The following is a 21426-nucleotide window of genomic DNA, read 5'->3' on the forward strand; positions in this document are numbered from 1 at the left end:
AGACAGACGGTATGAAGTAGAAACTCAAAGTTGCTTTTATTTGCATTTTCTTAAATATTAGTGATTTTTATGTGGTTGTTGATAACTTATATGTCTTCCTTTGAAGAATACTTGTTCATATCATTTGGCCCATTATCTATTGGGGAATGGTGCTTAGTTTTATATATTTGAATCATATAAACTTATTCCTGGTGTGACCAAAATAATTACTATTTTACCCTCTGCTTCTAGGATATCAGGGCAGTTTTCTTTGGTAATTTCTTGAAAGATTATGTTTAGATTATTTTTAATCATGGCTTTCAGGTGATAAAATTTTTTAGAAATAAAATTTTTTCGCAAAGTATTGCTAAGTATTGCTTTGGCTGTATCCCACAGAGATTAGTATGTTTGTCTTGTTGTCATCTTTTTTAATAAAATATTTTATTTTCACCCTAATTATATGTAAAAATAATTTTTAACATTGTTTTTTTTTTAGATTTTAAAATTCCAAATTCTATCCCTCACTCCCTTCTAACACTCCTCCCTTAAATAGTAAACAATCTGATATAGGTTATACATGTGCAATCATGTAAAACATTTCTATATTAGTCATCTTGTGCAAGAAGACTAGAAGAAAAAGAAAGTGAAACATAATATGCTTTGGTCTGTATTCAGACAATTTCAGTTTTTCTCTAGAAGTTGAAAGCATTTTTCATCACAAGTGCTTTGGCATTGTTTTGGATCATTGTATTGCTGAGAATAGCTAAGTCATGGACATTTCATTGTACAATATTGCTGTTACTGTATACAACATTCTCTTGGTTCTGCTCACTTCATTTTGCATCAATTCATGTAGGTCTTTCTAGGCTTTTCTGAAATCAACCTGCTTGTCATTTCTTGTTCATTAATATTCTATGATAATCACATACTAAAACTTGTTCAGCATTTCCCCAACTGATGGACATCCCCTTAATTTCCAAATCTTGGCCACCATAATAAAAGCTGCTATAAGTATTTTGTATAGATAGAGAGCCTTTTCTCTTTTTTGAATCTCTTTGGGATAGATACCTAGGAGTGGTATTTCTGGATCAAAGGGTATACACAGTTTTATAGACCTTTGAGCATAGTTCCAAATTGCTCTCCAGAATGGGTGGATCAATTCACAAATCCACTAATAATGAGTGTCTTAGTTTTCCCACATCCTCTACAATGTTTATCATTTTTCTTTTCTGTGATATTAGCCAATCTGATAGGTGTGAGGTGGTATTTCAGAGTTACTTTAATGTACATTTCTCTAATCAATAGTAATTTAGAGCATTTTAAAGTGACCATAGATAGCTTTGACTTCTTAGTCTTAAAACTTCCTTTTCATATCCTTTGACCATTTATCATTTGGCGAAACTTATATTCTTATAAATTTGACTGAGTTCACTATCTAAGAAATGAGGCCTTTATCAGGTATGCTTGCTATAAATTTTTCCAGTTTTTTTCATAATTTTAGATGCATTGGTTTTGTTTGTGCAAAACCTTTTTAATTTTATATAACAAAATGATCCATTTTACATTCATATTGCTCTCTCTTTTGGGGGTCTAAATTCTTCCATTATCCATAGATCTGACAGGTAAACTATTCCATCCTCCCCTAATTTTGATTATGGTAGCACCCTTTATATGTAAATCATGTAAAATGAAGTTTTGTTCCAAAAGCTAGGATCAAACATTAGATTACAATAACTTTCCCAGGGTCACACAGCTAGTAAGTGTCAAGTGTCTGAGACTGGATTTGAACTCAGGTACTCCTGAATCCAGGGCCGGTGCTTTATCCTGTTATTATCTATTAATTAAATTATTGATTAGTTCTATTCTTTAGGATTAAATTATTTAGCTTCCTTTTTAATCTATATTTCCTTTCATTAAATATGATTTTAATGCACTGTAGGGACATTTCATATTTTTAATTTAATTATTTTCTCAATTACATGTAAAATAAAAATTAACATTCATTTTTCCAAAATTTTGAGTTCCAAATTCTCTTTCCCTTCCTATGTTACCCCCTCCTTTAGAAGGCAAGTAATTTGATACAGATCGTACATGTGCCATCATGCAAGACATTTCCATATTAACCATATTGCAAAAGAAAATGTAGACCCTATCTCAATAGATGCAGAGAAAGCTTTTGACAAAATACAGTACTCATTCCTAATAAAAACACTAGAGAGCATAGGAATAGGTGGAGTTTTCCTTAAAATAATAAGCGGTATCTACCTAAAACCATCAGCAAACATTATATGTAATGGGAATAAGTTAGAGGCCTTCCCAATAAGATCAGGGGTGAAACAGGGATATCAATTATCACCTCTACTATTTAATATTGTACTAGAAATGTTAGCTTTAGCAATCAGAGAAGAAAAAAGGAATTAAAATAGGCAAGGAGGAAACAAAACTATCACTCTTTGCAGATGATATGAGGTATACTTAAGGAATCCTCGAGAATCAAGTCAAAAATTACTTGAAACAATTAACAACTTTAGCAAAGTTGCAGGATATAAAATAAATCCACATAAATCATCAGCATTTCTATACATGACCAACGAAGTCCAGCAGCAAGAGATAGAAAGAGAAATTCCATTTAAAGCAATGGTAGACAATATAAAATACTTGGGGGTCTACTTGCCAAGACAAACCCAAGAACTATCTGAACACAATTACATAATACTTTTCACACAAATAAAATCAGATCTAAATAATTGGTAAAATATCAATTGCTCATGGATAGACCGAGCTAACATAATAAAAAATGACAATTCTACCTAAATTAATTTACTTATTCAGTGCCATACCAATCAGACTACCTAAAAATTATTTTATAGAACTAGAAAAAATAATAACAAAATTCATCCAGAAGAACAAAAGGTCAAGAATATCAAGGGAACTACTGAGAAAAAAATGCACAGGGAGGTGAGCTAGCTGTACCAAATCTGAAGCTTTACTATAAAGCGGCACTCATCAAAACTATTTGGTACTGCCTTAGAAATAGAGTGGTGGATCAGTGGAATAGGTTAGACACAGGAGACATAGTAGTAAATTAGTTCAGTAGTGTACTGTTTGATAAACCGAAAGGCTCCAGCTTCTGGGATAGGAGCTCAATATTTGACAAAAACTGCTGGGAAAACTGGAAGATAGTATGGCTGAAACTAGGCATAGACCAACATCTTACACCTTAAAAATAAGGTCAAAATGGGTACATGATTTAGACATAAGAGGTGATACCATAGATAAATTAGGAGAGGAACTGTCTACCTTTCAGATCTTTGCAAAGGAGAACAGTTAATGACCAAACAAGAGATAGAGAATATTATGAAATGCAAAATGGATGATTTTGATTACATTAAATTTAAAAGTTTTTGTACAAACAGAAGCAATGCATCCAAAATTAGAAGGGAGGCAGAAAGCTGGGAAACAATTTTTAGAGCCAGCGTTTCTGATTTTCATTTCTTTTTTTTTTTCAGGCAATGGGGGTTATGTGACTTGCCCAGGGTCACACAGCTAGTAAATGTCAAGTGTCTGAGGCTGGATTTGAACTCAGGTCCTCCTGAATCCAGGGCCGGTGCTTTATCCACTGCGCCATCTAGTTGCCCCCTAAAGGCCTCATTTCTAAAATATATCAGGAACTAAATCAAATTTATAAGAATCCAAGTCATTCCCCAAATGAGAAATGGTCAAAGGATACGAACAGGCAGTTCTCTGATGAAGAAATCAATGCTATCTATTGCCATATGATAAAATGCTCTAAATCACTACTGATTAGAGAGATGCAAATTAAAACAACTCTGAGGTACCACCTGGTACCTAATATGACAAAAAAGGAAAATAATAAATGTTGGAAAAGCTGTGGAAAAATTGGAACACTAATGCATTGTTGGTGGAGCTGTAAACTAATTCAACCATTCTGGAGAGCAATTTGGAACTATGCCCAAAGGGCTATAAAGCTGTGTATACCCTTTGACTCAACAATACTGAAGAGATGATAAATTCCCAAAGAGATCATAAAAAATGGAAAAGGACCCACAAGTACAAAAATATTTATTACTGCTCTTTCTGTGGTGGCAAGGAATTGGAAATTGAGGGGCTGCCCATTAATTGGGGAATGGCTGAACAAGTTGTGGTATATGAATGTAATGGAATACTATTGTGCTGTAAGAAATGATGAGCAGGCCAATTTCAGAGAAACCTGGAAGGACTGGATGAACTGATTCTGAGTGTGATGAGCAGAACCAGGAGAACATTGTACACAGTATCAACAACATTGTGTGTTTATCAACTGTGATAGACTTGACTCTTCTTAGCAATACAATGGTCCAAGATATTTCCAAAGGACTCATGATGGAAAATGCTCTCCACATCCAGAAAAAAAGAACTGTGGCATCTAGATGCAGATTGAACCATACTATTTCTATTTTTTTTGTTTTTCTTTTTTAAGATTTTTCCCTTTTGCTCTACTTCTTCTTTCATAGCATGACTAATGCAGAAATAGATTTAATATGATTGTACATATATAACCTATATCAGATTGCTTGTTGTCTTGGGGAGGGGGGAGAGAAGGGAGGAAGGGAGAAAAATTTGAAACTAGAAATCTTATAAAAACAAAGTTGAAAACTATCTCTACATGTAACTATAAAATAATAAAATACTTTTCTGATTTAAAAAAAGAAAATGTAGACCCCCTGACAAAAAAAAACCAAGAAAGAATAAAGACCTTGATTCTCAAATATATATTGAGTATATAACTGAGTCAAATTTATATTTTAAAAAAGAGCCATTCCCTAATTGATAAATGGTCAAAGGATTTAAATGGCAGTTTTCAGAAGAAATCAAAGCTATCTATAGTCATATGTAAAAATTCTGTAAATTACTACTTGATTAGAGAAAAGTAAATTAAAACAACTCTGAGGTGCCAGCCACTTCACACTTATCAGAAATGACAAATGGAAGAAAGGATGAGGGGGAAATGGGCACACTAATGAATTGTCGGTATAGTATTGACCTGGTCCAATCATTCTGTAGAACAATTTGGGAAAATGTCTGAAGGGCTTTAAAACTGTGCCTATCCTTTGATCCAGCAATAGCACTACTAATTCTACATCCTAAAGAGATCAAAGAAAAAAGAAAAGGACACGCACACACACACACATTTGTAGCACCTCTTTCTGTGGTGGCAAATTCTTGGAAACTGAGAGGATACCCATCAATTAGGGAATGGCTAAACAAGTTGTAACATATGATCATGATGGATTACTATAAGAAATGACAAGGGTGTGGGGTTCAGAAAAACATGGCAAGACCTGTATGAACAACAGCAAAGTGAAGTGACAAGAACCAGGGGATCACTGTACAGAGTAATAGCAATGTGGTAAAGATGATCAACTGTGAAAGACTGTTCTGATCAATACAATGGTTCAAGAGAGTTCCAAAGGACACATGATGAAAAATGCTATTTACTTCCAGAGAGAGAACTGATGAACTCTGAGTTCAAACTGATGTATAATTTTCTCACTTTGTTTATTTTTCTTGCTTTTTTTGAAATATAGCTAATATATAAACATGTTTTACATGATTTCACATGGCTAATTGATATATTGATTGACTTCTCAGTGGGTAGGAAAGGTGATAGGAGGGAGGAAGAGAATTTGGAACTCAAAATTTAAAAAGAAAAGAATGCCAAAAATAAATAATAAATTGAAAAATTATTTAATGAACATTTTTAAATGGTCTTTTAAACCCATATTAAAAATTAATTTCAAATTAATTTAATCCTAAAGAATTAATAGGCCAAAGAACAAATTATTTTTAAAAATCAATAATTTCATTAAATATAATGACATCAAATGACATAACATAACAATGTGGGATGTAACCAAAGAAGTACTTAGGAGAAAATTATATCACTTAACATTTACATCAATAAAAAGGAAAAAGACCAGAACAATAAAGGGCATGAAGTTAAAAAAACACTCTAGAAAAATAGCTAATTAAAAATACCCAATTAAATAGAAATAGAAATCTTGACAATAAAAGGAGAGTTTACATATAAAACTTTATACTTATAAAGTTTATAAAGTTAATAGAAAAAATTGAACTGGGAAATAAAACTAGGGGGGAAGTCATTAAAATAGATAAATCATTAGCTAATTTTTTTAAAGAAAGAAATACAAATTACCTGTATGAAAAATGAAAAGGGTAAATGAAAAACCAAAGAAAATGAAATTAAAGTAATTATTATGAGGTATTTTGTGCAACTGTGTGCCAATAAAAATGACAATTTAAGGGAAATGGATGAGTATTAATAAACTATAAATTGCTCAGAGAAACAGAAAAGGAAATAGAAAACTTCAGTAAGCATAACTTAGAAAAAGAAATTGAAGCCATAAATGAGTTCTCTAAGAGATTAAAAAAAACAAAATCTAGGACCAGATGGATTTACAAGTGTGGTAGGACAGCAGTTTCCTGACATACTTCACCTTATCCAGACACACAAACCACATATGATTCCCACACAACTTCCTTTGGCACCAGTTTCTCTGGTGGCTTCTCTGGTGAAGATTCCTCTCCTCACAAAACCAGATTTACCCCAGCTTCTCTGATATATCCTGGTCCATCAACAGTAGAAAGCCCAAACAATGTGAACTTGGGACCTCTCAGACTTAGTAGATACTCAAGAAAACATAAACCACTGTACCCTGATGGCTTGAATGATCAGACACACATTTCCAGATATGAGATGGGGGTGGGGGAGTGCATCTAGAGAAGTGAAGATCCACAGTATCCTTTCTGGATATTCTTACTGCATAAATTTGCTGTATTAGGGCAAAGAATTAGACACCAAACCCTCCCCCTACTAGTGACTCATGAATGTCTGATTTTGTCCCAACATCAAACCTGAAATAAGATAGTGCTGGCTTTAGAGTGTGAGGGCCAAAATTTGATATACAGAGTGACTCGCCTTAATATTGGGGTCCTAGAAACATGAGGGACTCTTTTAGGTTTAATCGCCCCTTTGAACTTTTCTTTTTATATATATTCCTCCCAGGCCAATAAGAAAAGGAGCCTCTGAACTTTAGTTCATAGAGGATCAGGTTTTATTACTTGGGAATTAATTAAACCACAAACATGAAACCAATTAAGGAAGTAGAAAATACAGATAGATAGGCTTAACTCCAATGCTAGAGCGTTCCCAATTAAGCTAGTTCAAAGGAATTTATGGTTTTCTTTAATTAAAACTCACGAACCCTGGTCAGTCTACAGTTGCTCGTTAGAAGAGCAGTCGCCTGAAACAGAGTAAAATGCATGCCACCGACAGGTCCAGGATGCCACCAGACTGCTTGCTAGGCCGAAAGAGTGAGAACTTTTGAACACGCCCCGCCTACCGCAAGTTGCCTCCCTTCTGGTGGTGTTCAGTTTCTCCTCCCCCAAAAGGGGAGGTCCTTCTCAGTAGCATACGTAATCTCAGGGTGGGCCAGGTGTGGCCCCTCCCAAATGATTCAGCTAAAACTTGCAACATTAATCTATGCCATAAATAATTTTACCGCAAGAGATAAAACTACAACAAAGTGAATTCAACAAAACATTTAAAGAACAATTAATTCCAATACTATACAAAGTGTTTGAAAAAATAGGTAAAGAATTACTTTTATTATATAAATATGGTCTTGATACCTAAATCATGGAGAGCAAAACAGAGAAAGAAAACTATAGGTCAATTTCCCTAATCAATATTGATGCAAAAATTTTAAATATAATACTAGCAAGGAGATTATGGCAATATATCACAAATATCATACAATATATTCTTTTTTATTTTTTTTAAATAAGGTAATTGGGGTTAAGTGACTTGCCCAGGGTCACACAGCTAGTAAGTGTTAAGTGTCTGAGGCCGGATTTGAACTCAGGTACTCCTGACTTCAGGGCCAGTGCTCTATCCACTGCGCCACCTAGCTGCCCCTCATACAATATATTCTGGGCTGAATTTATATCAAGAATGCAAGTCTGGCTCAATGTTAGGAAAACTGTAAGCATGATTGACCATATCAATAACAACAAAAATAATAAATTTATATCAATAGATGCAGAAAAAGCTTTTGGAAAATATGATACTCTTTCCAATTAAAAACATAAGAAAGTATACAAGTTAATGGAATTTTTCTTAAAATCTTAAATAGAATATATCTAACATCAAGGGCAAGAATTATCTGTAACAGGGATAAACTTGAAACCTCTTCTATAATATCAGGGGTGAAGCAAGTATGTCCATTATCAGCATTATCAACAATATTGTGCTAGCTATAGCAATGAGACCAAAAAAAGAGAAATGGAAGGAATAAGCAAAGGAAATGAGGAAATAAAAGTAATATTCTTTGCAGATGAGATTATGGTATACTTAAAGAATTCTAGAGAACCAACTAAAAAACTAATGGAAACAATTGACAACTTCAGCAAAGTTGTGAGATATAAAATAATCATTACATTATCAACAAAACCCAGCAGGAATAGAGAGAAAATTATATCTAAAATAAATGCAGAAAGTACAGGGTTGGCCAAAAACCGAAGGTTTCAATATTTAATAACTCCTTTAATTTTTGTTTTTAACTTATAATACCATAGTATCATATACAGTATATATAGGAAATTAATTTACATATGTGGGGAAAATCAAATCTCTTAAATGATGAAAAGTAAAGAAAAAATCTTCAAAAAGTTGCTAAAATATTGTGACTTTTGGCCCACCCTGTATACAATACTTGGGAATCTACCTGCTAAGACACACAGAAACTATATGAAAATAATTACAAAACACTTTTTACACAAATAAAGACAGATCTAAATAACTGGATAAATATTAATCGTTCATGGGTAGGCCAATATAATAAAAGTAACAATTCTATCTACGTTAATATGCCATACCAATCAAACTGCCAAAGAATTATTTTTGGAGCTAGAAAAAATGCCAAAATTCATCTGGAAGAACAAAAAGTCAAGAATATCAAGGGAATCAATGAAAAAAAGTGAAGGTGGTCTAGCAGTACCAGATCACTAACTGTACCTCAAAGAAGAAATCATCAAAACTGTTATGGGCCTGGGTACCTCATTTGAATGGCCCTGGGTACCCTAGAAGTTTTATGGGGTAAATCAAAAGAACCTTCTCCTTGAGAAACTCAACCAAAGGACAGACACACCTAAAGATATAAGCAGCACTGGATCTGGATTAATCTAGCTCCAGGACCACCACCCTTCATTCCAGTCTCCCCCACTCCTGGGGGAGATAAGATTAGGTGTGGCTGCTACCTTTGTGGCATGAGGAGGACAGAGGTGGCTTGAGAGATCCAGAGCCACCCCTCACACAACTTCCCCCAGCCACCACCAGTGGGGGATCATCCTCCCTCAATAAGGGAACTTTCCACACTCAGACCTTATCCAATCACCATTGGACCTCTATAAAAGTATTTGCCTGTCTCCTGCTTGAGGAGATAGGTATCTCAGAGCTGCGCCTCTGTGCCATGCCTTCTCCCCATGAGAAGAAGTCCAAGGATTTTTCTCTTGTTCTCCTTTCCCTAGCACCCTAAATAAACTATTATTTTATTCTAATTGGATTGGTGTGCAGGAGGGTGTAATTCTTTAAAGAGGAATTTCTAAGAACCTCTATCCCAATCCCCATCTCTTTCCCAAACCCCCATCTATTTTCCCATAACATAATGGTACATGGAAGAGGGGAAGGGGGATAAAGAGGAGTATGTGTTGTGCTCCTGTCAAATATGGGGCTAGCAATGAGGAGAAAGTTACTCAAGAGGCTACAGGAGAATAGGAACAGAGGCAGGAGGAGGGACTGATACATTCAAGTGAAGAAGGGGGTGGCCTTGTTTTGGTGGTGGGAGGGGGTTCCAGTGAAGAAAGCTGTTCTGTGATGGGTACCTTCCATCAGGGAGTTGTCCTCAGAGATTTGGTGCTTGAAAAAAACTATTCATCTGGTCTGGGAAGTAGGGAGGAGTTGAGGTCCTGGGGGCAACTGGTGCCTAGAGGAGTGGGTTTGGACACAGAGTATGGTCACAGAGAGGAGATTTTGAGTCAAATGAGGAAGGAAGGTGACCAGCGGGAGGGCATAGTTCAGTATGTGGCTGCATATTTAAAGATATAAGGAGTGTTACTGGGAAGAGGGAGTTCTGCCATGGGGCAGTGTACTCTCTATCAGTGGCAAGAACTGAAATTTTTCTGGGTGTGGCATAATGGAAAATAGGGTATACCTAGGATGAGCTCTGCCAGACAGTGACAAAAACTGCAGAGAGGGGGAAAACAATGGGTGGCTCACAAGTTTTGATTCAATGAGGAATACAAAGAATAGAGAGCATAGTGGCCATGAACTAGAGAATGAGTAAACAAAGAAATCCTCTCAGGAAAAGGATGCAAAAAAATTAAAATTAAAAAACCTTATAAGAACTAACTGAAGGGGAGGAGAGGAAAGAAGAATCTGTTTGAGAAGAAAAAAGAGGGGAAGAATCAAATGAAAAGATAAAAACAGGAAAGAAAAAGGAATTATTAAGCAGAATACCAAAGGAAAAGAAAGGAGTAACAAATGGAGTTGGGAGAGATCAGAGGTGAGGAGAAAAGAGTCATTAGGAATAGAGCCATCATAAAAAAGAATAAACTGGGGCAGCTAGGTGGTACAATGGATTCAGGAAGATCTGAGTTCAAATCCAGCCTCAGACACTTGACACTTACTAGCTGTGTGACCTTGGGCAAGTCACTTAACCCTCATTACCCTGCCAAAGAAAATTATTTTTAAATAATATTAGACAGATGGAGGAAAACAAACTGTTGGGGGGGACTTGCAACCTGGATCAGGGGGCTAGCTCACCACAAGAATTGGAGGCTCATCATGAATCTTATAAAATAAAAAGAGATTTATTAGGAGAGAGGAAAATATGGCTGGGGGACAGATGTCTATGGTGACTATCCCACTGGATTAAGAGATCTATTCTTTTGTATCTTTACAAAACAAAGAAAGGAGAGGGAATTACAAAGCAAGAGGAAATGCAAAAACTGGAGCCAGATAACTAGGATGGGATCTTTGATAATGGGGTATCAGCAGGATATGCAGCATACATTAATATACTACATACTATCTTGCAGACCTTGGTATTGCTTATCTGTATACTGGGATCTTGCTCTTTCACACCTCTTAGCTGAGGTGGGAGACAGAGCTGTTTTTCCCTTGACCTAGGGGATTGGAATCTTTAGGTTTCTTGGGGTCCCACTGCGTTCCCACAACAAAACAACTCACAACTTTAAATTGAATGACAATAATGCAACAAAATGAAAAAGAGTGACAGATTAGATAAGAAAACAAAACCTTACAATCTATTGCTTAAAAGAAACACATTTTAAAAAACAAAGCTGTACAAAGAATAAAACTAAGGCATTGAGGGGCAGCTAGATGGCACAGTGGTTAAAGCACCGGCCCTGAATTCAGGAGTACCTGAGTTCAAATCCGGCTTCAGACACTTGACACTTACTAGCTGTGTGACCCTGGGCAAGTAACTTAACCCCCATTGCCTGCAAAAAAACCCAAAAAACAAAACAAAACAAACAAACAAAAAAAAAAACTAAGGCATTGAAAAAAACGTGTCAGATTAATAAAAAAAAGTAGGAGTTACAATCATGCTATCACAGAAAGCAAAAGCAAACATTTTTATTTTAAAAAAAGGATAAACAAGGAAATTATGATGAAAGAAACCACAACCAACCAAAAATAATACTAGACTTATATGTTCCAAATGCCACAGGATCCAAATTCATAAATGAAACATTAGCTAAACTATAAGACTATATGTAACACATGCCAGTGTCAAGGGGCCCAGAGTACCCCAGAAGTTTCTCTGGGACACATCAAGGAATCTTCTCCTTGAGAAACTAAACCAGAGGGCAGATACCCCAAGTGGAATCAGTTCCCCACCCTTCATTCTAGCACCCCTCAACCCTGGGGCAATAAGATTAGGTGTGGCTGCTTCCTTTGTGTCCTGAAGAAAGAGATGGCTTGAGAGATCCATAGCCACCCCTCACCCAATTCCCCCCCTCCTCATGGGGAATGGTCCTCCCTCACTAACGGAACTTTCCACAGTCAGATGGTCACCCTGCCCTCCATTAGTCCTCTATAAAAGTACCTGCCAGTCTCCTACTTGAGGAAACTGATATCTCAAAAGCCACATGCTTTGTGCCATACCTCTCTCCCCACGAGAAGTCCAAGGATTTCTTTCATGGTTTCCCTTCCCTTCCCTAAATAAATTACCATCTTATTTTCACTGCTTTTGTGTGCAAGAGGGTGTAATTCTTTAAAGAGGAATTCCTAAGGACCCCAAGCTCCTACCCCAAACCCTTACCCCATTTTCCCCCATAACATTTTGCTCTATCCTCACAATCCTGGGAGGTAAGCTTTCATTCATAAATTCACCCAATACCCCTACAGTGACTCCCCACCATGAGCCTAACAAACCAGAGTGCTGGCTTTTCCTTCCTCCACATAGCAGTCCCTGTTTTGATAAATTCTTACCCCCTTAGTGAGCATGCTCCACCCTGCATTTGTGACGTCTCTGCTGAGTTCCTTGGACTCAGGAGTTGGGGGTGACCCCCCTCCGGGCTCCAACCATCGCTGGCGAAGAGCACTGGAAGTGCTGGAACCCGGAGGGCCCTGCAGCTCCTTACATCTCGGTGTAACCTCCAATTGTGAGGGAAAAATCCATCCTCTTCTCAATAATTCTTGGGAACTCAGCAGCGAAGTGACAAAGGCTCTTTATTCCCTTCTTGTGAGAAGGGGGCACCCTAGTGTGCAGCTAGTGGGTGCCCAGAAAGGGGACTCGCAGGCCCTGTTTTATACCCTAGTCCCTCATGCAACTGGACCCTCCGCTTACTCAAGAGTTACAATCTGTGCATAAAAACTAGCTAATCAGAATGCAGTATTCCCACCCCTCTTCCTTGTATGGTGTGGAAATTTATTTTGATTTGGGGACCCTACCTTTGGGCTGAGATTAGAAAGCCTTAGGCCCTCAGGTTTTTCTTCTCTGTGTGGGAGGGGCTGGTGCCCCTCCCCCTCCACTTCAGTTGAGCCAAAAAGGCCCCGTGAGCTGTACAAGATGCCAGGTCAGATGGCTAGTGGGGAAAGCCCCAGCTCCCTCTGCCCTGAGGATCTATCCAAGAGATCCTGGGCTCATCCAGGCCGGCCTCTGGCGTAGCCTGTGCAGAGGTCCCTGGGTGCACAGCATGGGGCATGGGCCCCTGAAGCCCTGGAAGTGGTATGCACCGGATGCTCGAGCATCCCCCCAGCTGCAGCAGTAGTGCAGCTGGCAGATTAGCTTGGTGTGGGGGGGGGGGCGCAAGGAGCCCCAAGGTTTGAGTAGAGAGAAGGAAGATATACATACGGGAGAGTTAGATGCTAAAGGGGGATGGTGGATGGAGCAGACAGACAGAACAGGAGATGGTACAGCAGGTTGGAGAAAGCAAGGAAGGTGGTGGAGAGCACAGAAGCAGTCAGCACAGGGTACAGGTTGGAGAAAGCACTAAAAGATGGGGGAAGGAGAAAAAGCTAAGAGCAAGGAAGGGATGGAGGCTGATATGGAGCAGGGGGGCTTTTCAGTGAGGGGAATGCTAGAAGAAGGTCCGTTGGTACACAGGAGAAGGTTAAAAAAGTTCCAGGCACAGCAGGTAGAAAGAGACACGCTGGAACGCAGTCAGGTTGTACATTTTATTTCCCTGTATTCTTAATTTTAAATTGTATCTCATAAATAAGCCCTCTGCTAATAAATGGAAGAGGCTTCTTAATCTTTTGCTTATCAATTTTAGAAGTGGAGCAGTGTGGTGGAACTTTATAAATGGCCCATATTAAATTAATAGCAGTCAGATAGCCAGTTAGTCAACAGTCCCAGATTAAGTACCCCAGTCAAATTAGGCCCACCAAATTAGCCCTAGTCAGTTAAAATATTTTTACATTTGAATGGCGACCACGAAGGGACTTACGGCCCAATTATAATTTTTCTAAACTTATAATTTTTCATATAGTTATAAGCCCTCAAACATCAACTATATTTCTATATAACAATAACAAAAGACAAGAAGTGAAAATAGGGAAGTCCCATTCTAAATAACTACAAAATGCATAAAATATCTGGGGATCAATCTACTAAAGGACATAAAAGACATATTAATTCCATTACAAAGTACTCTTTAAAGAAATAAAGAACTTAAATAGCTAGAGGAATATTCAGCATTTAAGCCATGTCAATCAAATTACCAAGGGATACTTTATAGAACTTGATAATATAATAACAAAATTCATTAGAAAAAGAAAAGATCTTGAATATCAAGGGAAATAAGGAAAAGAGGTGGGGACAAATAGGAAATAGTATTCCCAAACCTCAAGCCATATTATAAAGCAGTAGTCATTAAAACCATCCAATACTGATTTTTAAAAAATAGAGAAATAGGTTAATGGAAGAGACTAAAAGGAGAATAAGAAACAATGGATCTTCTCTAGGAGAGACTAAGTGGTAAAATGAAATGGTAAACAGAGATAAAGACAAAGAGTAAAGGTAGAGTTTTATAAAATAAAACTTTATCTTTTTTCTTTTCCCCTTTTTTTTACTTAGAAAATTTTAAAGGCACTCTTTTCATCAATTATCCACAGAAGGAACAGTAACTTAGCTAGAAACTTCAAATATTGATAGGTTTGCAAAGAGCTTTACAAATGTCATCTCATCTGATTCTCAAAACCCTATGAGCGAGGGCAGCTAGGTGGCACAGTGGATAAAGCACCGACCCTGAATTCAGGAGGACCTGAGTTCAAATCTGACCTCGGACACTTGACACTTACTAGCTGTGTGACCCTAGGCAAGTCACTTAACCCTCACTGCCCTGCAAAAAAAAAAAAAAAGCAAACCCTTTGAGGTAGGTGCTATTATTATCCTTATTTTATAGATGAGGAAATGAGGCTAAGGGAGATTAAGTTTTTTGTCCAGGTTCACACAGCTAGTAAGTGTCTGAGATTAGACTTTAAGGGAAGGTCTCCCAGACTCCAGGTCCAGTGCTCTATCCACTGTATTAAAACAGAAAGGGTTAGGGTTATTTTTTCAGCAATACAGTGATCCAAATATAACTCTGAAGGACTTAGGAAAAATGCAATCCATCTCCAGAGAAATAATTGATGGTATCTGAATACAGTTTGAGGCTTAATTTTTTTTAGTTCTTTTTTCTAAAGTTTTTTTTTGTCTGTTTTCTTTCACAACCTGACTAATGTGGAAATGTTTTGCATGACAACACATGTATAACCTATATTGAATTGCTTGAGTTCTTAAGGAGGGGGTGGGGAGGAAAGGAAAAAGGGAATTTGGAATACAGTTTTTAAAAATAAATGTTAAAATTTGTTTTTACATGTAATTTGGGGAAAATAAAATTCTAAATAAATGGGAAAAATGGAATAATTCAATAAGTCCTTATATTTATGTATATGTGTGTGTACATGTATGTGTATATGTGTGTATATATGTATGTATATATGAAATATGATCCCTCTCCATAATTCCCTTCTATACCTTGATCTCTCATTAGGAAAATTTTTTAAAATGAAATTTCAACAATTGACAATACTGCGATACTGTATTAAAACATTTCAACTCAACTCATAGAGTGCCTAAGTATTAACTGCAACTCATCTATACTATTTATACTAAATTAATAAATATTGAATGTAAGCATAATAAAGGAATACACTCGGGGCAGCTAGGTGGTGCAGTGGATAAAGCGTTGGCCCTGGATTCAGGAGTACCTGAGTTCAAATCTGACCTCAGACACTTGACACTTACTAGCTGTGTGACCCTGGGCAAGTCACTTAACCCTCATTGCCCCGCAAAAAAAAAAAAAAAATTCGCAAAAAAAAAATAAAGGAATACACTTCCAAGTAATGTAAGATTAAGAAAACTTTTTGATTTTCTTTGTTACTGATTATTTATGCCCCTGAAGAAGACTAATATTTTAAAACTCTTTAAGATTGATGAACGTGTTTTTTTGTATATAATTTTATTTTATTTTTATTTTATTTTTTTTTTTTTAGTGAGGCAATTGGGGTTAAGTGACTTGCCCAGAGTCACACAGCTAGTAAGTGTTAAGTGTCTGAGGCCGGATTTGAACTCAGGTCCTCCTGACTCCAGGGCCGGTGCTCTATCCACTGCGCCACCTAGCTGCCCCTATAATTTTATTTTTAATAGTATTTTAATTTTTCTAGTTATATGTAAAGACAAATTTTTAACATTCATTATTTAAAAGTTGAGTTCTGAATTTTCTCCCTCCATCCTACTCTATCCTCCCTCCTCCTTACGATGGTAAGCAATTTGATACAGGTTATATATGTACTATCACATAAAATATATTTTCACATTAGTCATATTGGGAAAGGAGAAACAGACCAAAAGAAAAAACACACATAAAAGTAATAAAGGGAAAATAGTATGCTTCAATCTACATTCAGACTCCATCAGTTCTCATCATGAATCCTTTGAAATTGTCTTGGATCCATGTATAGCCTATATCAAATTGCTTGCCTTCTTAGTGGGCAGTGGGGGGAGAGAAAATTAAGGAAAAAATAAAATTTTTTAAAAAAGAAATTGTCTTAGATTATTGGATAGCTTAGAAGAGGTCATTCATAGTTTATTATCATACAACATTGCTGTTACTATGTATAATGTTCTACTTGTTCTGCTCACTTCACTTTCCATCAGTTCATGTAAGTCTTTCCACATTTTTCTGAAATCCATGTTTGTCAATTCTTATAGCACAATATTATTCCACTACATTCATATACCACAACTTGTTCAGCCATTTCCCAGTTTGACGGACATGGCCTCAATTTCCAATCCTTTACCACCACAAAATGAGCTGCTATAAATACTTTTGTACAGGTCAGGTCTTCTTCCCTCCCCCCCCCCCAATCTCTCCCTTTTAAAAAATCTTTTTGGGATATAGACCTAGTAGTGGTATTGCTGGATCAAAGGGTATGCACACTTTTATAGCTCTTTGGGCATAGGATGAACATGATTTCTAAGTAAATCTGCTAGACTATAAAAATTTAAAACAGCAATAAAAAAGTCAACTGCTGTATATTTCAAGTTTATTCATATTCTCTCTTTTCCATGGCAAATTTATAGGAAATTAATATCCTGCTCTCTACCCTGGGGCTCACTCTAGCCCTCATAAAATGGAAGTCCCTTGTGGCTGTTCCCTTTGATTGGCTTGTTCCTTCAAGAACCTCCTTTTTTTTGTTTGTTTTTGGTGAGGCAATTGGGGTTAAGTGACTTGCCCAGGGTCACACAGCTAGTGTTAAGTGTCTGAGACTGGATTTGAACTCAGTTCCTCCTGACTCCAGGGCTGGTACTCTATCCACTGTGCCACCTAGCTGCCCCAAGAATCTCCATTTTAAAGAGGATGTTCAGGCTACCCATATCTTTATTCCTTTCCAGACATTCCTTGTGATTCTCCTTTTCCACTTTCTCTACAGTTCCCTCTAGCTGGGTAATTTCCCCTTCTTCCCTTTGAGCTTCCTTTTATATCCTGGCCTTCTCCATTAGAATATAAGTTTTAAGATTTCTTTCTACTTGTATTTATTTTTCTAATGCTCTGCACAGTGCCTGGCACACTGTACGTGCTTTACTCATTGTTGATTGATTTTTCCCTCATTTTGATACACTATCAAAAGGTAGTGAACATCTTAAGCCAAAACCAAGGTCAATAAGTTTCAAAATTAATATTACATATATCCTACCATATTATTATTAATATTAAATGTTTTAATAGTTTTTTATGAATTTTAATGGTACTTGGTGCTACATACCAATTATAGTTAAATGTACAGTTAAATTGTGCTGTACAGTTAAATTCAGTGCATTTTTATTTGGTTGTACTGAGATCTAAGGTTCAAGAAAAACTGTTATATATTACGCTAAGAACCTAATTTCACCATCACTATCATGATTACCACATTAGATGTTCACATAAAAACTCTCACTGAATAGCATTCTTAATATATATATATATATGTAATGATAGGGATGTTTTGATGATTGTTTAATCTTCCCATCCAGCTCAAAAGTAAAAAGTAGAACATCACCTCAAATGTTCTGAAAGTGCAAAGAAACATTTTACTGGAAATGAATACATTGAAGGAAACCATTACTTACGGTAGTTGCACAATGGATATCTTTCCACACTGTAGCTTCCCTGGAAAGATCAGAGACTTCAAAAAAATTATCCAGAATCACTTCCCCAATCATGTCATGTCTAGAAAATCTATCAAAATCATATATACTTAAGTGTAGTTTTCTGTTGTTCAGTTGGTCGTAGGCTACAGGAAAATGAAAGGTTTCTTCAAATAAGGGATTTAAAGTCTTTCTGTGTACCCGGGTCTGAAACTTCTTTTTCCTATCTGGAAGAAGATATATTTTCACATAGGGGTCAGATGTTCCTGTGAAGTCTTTTGCAGGTAAATCTAAGGCTTTGATAATATTAACAACAAGTAGTTCATTTTCATAATCATATTGGAGAGTAAAATTAAGTTTCCCACAAGTTTTGACATCTTCTTTCCCGCTGCCCTCAGAGTCAACTGACTTCTGTTTATAGAGCTCAGGTTTTATTCTCCCAATGCTGGTGGTTGTCTCTCCCCTCCATAAAACTGGTTCTGTGCCCACAGAAAAATCAACACTGGACACTTGTATTTGCCTTGGTAGATGCCTCCTGAAGGAATTATGCCTGCATGTACACACAAACATACACACATACACACACACACAAACACTGCTTAGGTTGATAAAAGTTACACAACTATAACTTTTCCCATCTTTTACATAATTAAACAAATTTTTTTCAAAAAGCAGAAATATGACAAGCTAACAATCTTCAAAGAAATTCACCTAGAGATATTTCTTACAAATTAGACCCATATTTAGGTATTTTTCTACAAGTTTTTGGCACTTTGTGTAACAATTCTCAAAAGGAACACTTGCCACCAAATGTGTAACAAGCAAATAAAATATTCAAGTTTGAAGTTTCATTTATCTGCATTTATCTAAAGAAAGACTGAGATTACTGATACTTTCTGGGTCTGTAACACCTAAAAGTATATCTCGTGAACCTTTACATTTAATAAAGAAAATAAATAGTTCAAATAAAAGGCATTTATTAAGTACCAACAAACCATTTCCCCTATAAGCCACATCCTTCCACAAATATATACATGAATGGGAAGAGTGACCACATGGAAGGCACACATGTGGCCAGGGTGGATGCATAGAAGGGACGCATACAAGGAACAAGTGTGGCCATAGCACACATAAGGAAGGGTGACACCTTCTGTGTTGAAGGGCCTTGCTGTGGTAATGCCAATTTTGCTGCTTTCACTGAGCATTCTCCATTAGTCAGATAGCTTCTGGTAGATGTTGTTTTGCATAGTATCATCTGGAAACTGTCACATCAGATAGAATTTGCTGGATTTTGCTTGACTAAATTCATAGTCTTGAGGTTCTGGAAATGGTGATGGTGATGGTGATGGTGATGTTGGCAGCTAGTTGGAACAGTGGATAGAGCACTGGTTCTGGAATTGGGAAGATGCAAGTTAAAATCTGGCCCTAGACTAGCTGTGTGGCCTTGGGCAAGTTTTAAAATTTCTGTTTGCCTCAGTTTCCTCATTTGTAAACTGGAGATGATAAAAACACCTACCCCTGTAAAACTTAAAATAGATACCCCACTTTATTCTGTATTATTTATTAATTATTGTTAGAGAATTGTATCTAATTCCTGGAATCAGTACTTAGGAAATAGTTTGATTTAAAAGGACACTTTGACTACTTAATAATATAAGGAAGGTCTAACTTCTTAATAAAAGTGGAACTTCCCTATTTTTCTGGGCTATAGCTTGGGCTCTTGCCCCAGATGGAAGGAAGTCACTGGTGAACTCCCCAAATCATCAGACATTCTATCTGCCTGGTAATAAGTCATGGTTCTTTAACACATTACTTTACAGAGAATGATGATTAGTTCTGTTTTCCCCACTGTCATGGGTCCTGGAAATCCTCACCTTTACTTTCTAAAAGACTGTTCTGTCTGTTCTAATGCATCCATGGCCACTGAGAGACTGTGAAAAATCACTTATTGACAATCCTTATTAGTAAATAACCATGATTAGAAACTTTGTGCCTCATTTGTGCCTCAGTTCCTCTTCATCACAGATTTTTGTGACATCTCCCAGGGTGTTGTTTTAGAAAAGGCAGCAACAGTAGTTGAAGCCAAGATAGTGGAGTGGTAGGAAGTAATGTGGTGAGTTCCATCCCACAAACTTCTCCCAGTAGATCTAGAAAATGCACCAGACTGAATCCCAATAATCCAGAAAAAGTCATAGACAGTCATTTGTCAAAATTAACTTGGCACAGGGAGACAGGTAGGGAGGTTTGTAGACCCTGAGGGGTCAGGGCAGAAGCATACCACACACAAAGTGCCCAGGGAGAGGTAGTTCAATACCTCTACAGGGGCACTTTAAGACTCAAACCAGGGCATTGTGACATATATATGCTAAATGGCAGCTTTGTTGCCTACTACCCACTTTCAGGTTATAGATCCAGGGTGGACTAAGAAATGGACTTGCTGGGGCAGTTAGGTGGCGCAGTGGATAGAGCACCGGCCCTGGAGTCAGGAGGACCTGAGTTCAAATCCGGTCTCAGACACTTAACACTTACTAGCTGTGTGACCCTGGGCAAGGCACTTAACCCCAATTGCCTCACCAAAAAAAAAAAAAAAAGAAATGGACTTGCTAAGAGGAATGGGGTCCCTGAGTACAGAGGCCTTGGGCAATGTACCAACAAAGAAGGAAATTCAGAAGCAAGCATTAATAACAGTAGTAGTGTGGCTTAGATCTCAAATCAGAGCAAAGTCTCACTTCCAGCACCTAGGTCAGGCTACAGACAAATAACCAAGGCAAGAATCCCAGGCCAATGGATAGTCATCAATTCTGCCACTCTGAACCTACAAAGCTTTCCAGCTGACTAATAGGGGCAGAGTCCAACAATAGTCTACTCTTATTCAAGAAAGTACAAACTCTGTCAAGAACCTGCAGATCTCAGACCAGCGGGGCAACACTCAAAATTTGCCCTGGATCAAACCCCTTACAGATTCTGAGCCTGAACTATTCCTGAGATCCTAGAATAACAACAAATCCCAAGAAAGCAGCAACAAGACCAGCCTAGACTTTCCCTCCTGAAATTTGGCAGAGACCAGCCCTAACATCATATATGAAGTCAAGATGTAGGCTGGAAGAATGGGCAAACAAAAAAGGAACCTAACTATAATGAGCTATTTATAATATGTATTATAATA

General features: G+C 37.0%; 1 protein-coding gene across 1 annotated transcript in view; it reads right to left on the reverse strand.

The window, feature by feature from the left end:
* Positions 1-21426, reverse strand: part of SYT10 (synaptotagmin 10) — a 79342-nt gene that overhangs the window by 15733 nt on the left and 42183 nt on the right. The window contains exon 3 of the mRNA XM_043968146.1: positions 18243-18810. Within this exon, the coding sequence (XP_043824081.1) occupies positions 18243-18810 (568 nt within the window). The remainder of the gene's footprint in view (positions 1-18242; positions 18811-21426) is intronic.

This window comes from Dromiciops gliroides, chromosome 5, assembly GCF_019393635.1.
Source record: "Dromiciops gliroides isolate mDroGli1 chromosome 5, mDroGli1.pri, whole genome shotgun sequence".
NCBI classification, from domain to species: domain Eukaryota; kingdom Metazoa; phylum Chordata; class Mammalia; order Microbiotheria; family Microbiotheriidae; genus Dromiciops; species Dromiciops gliroides.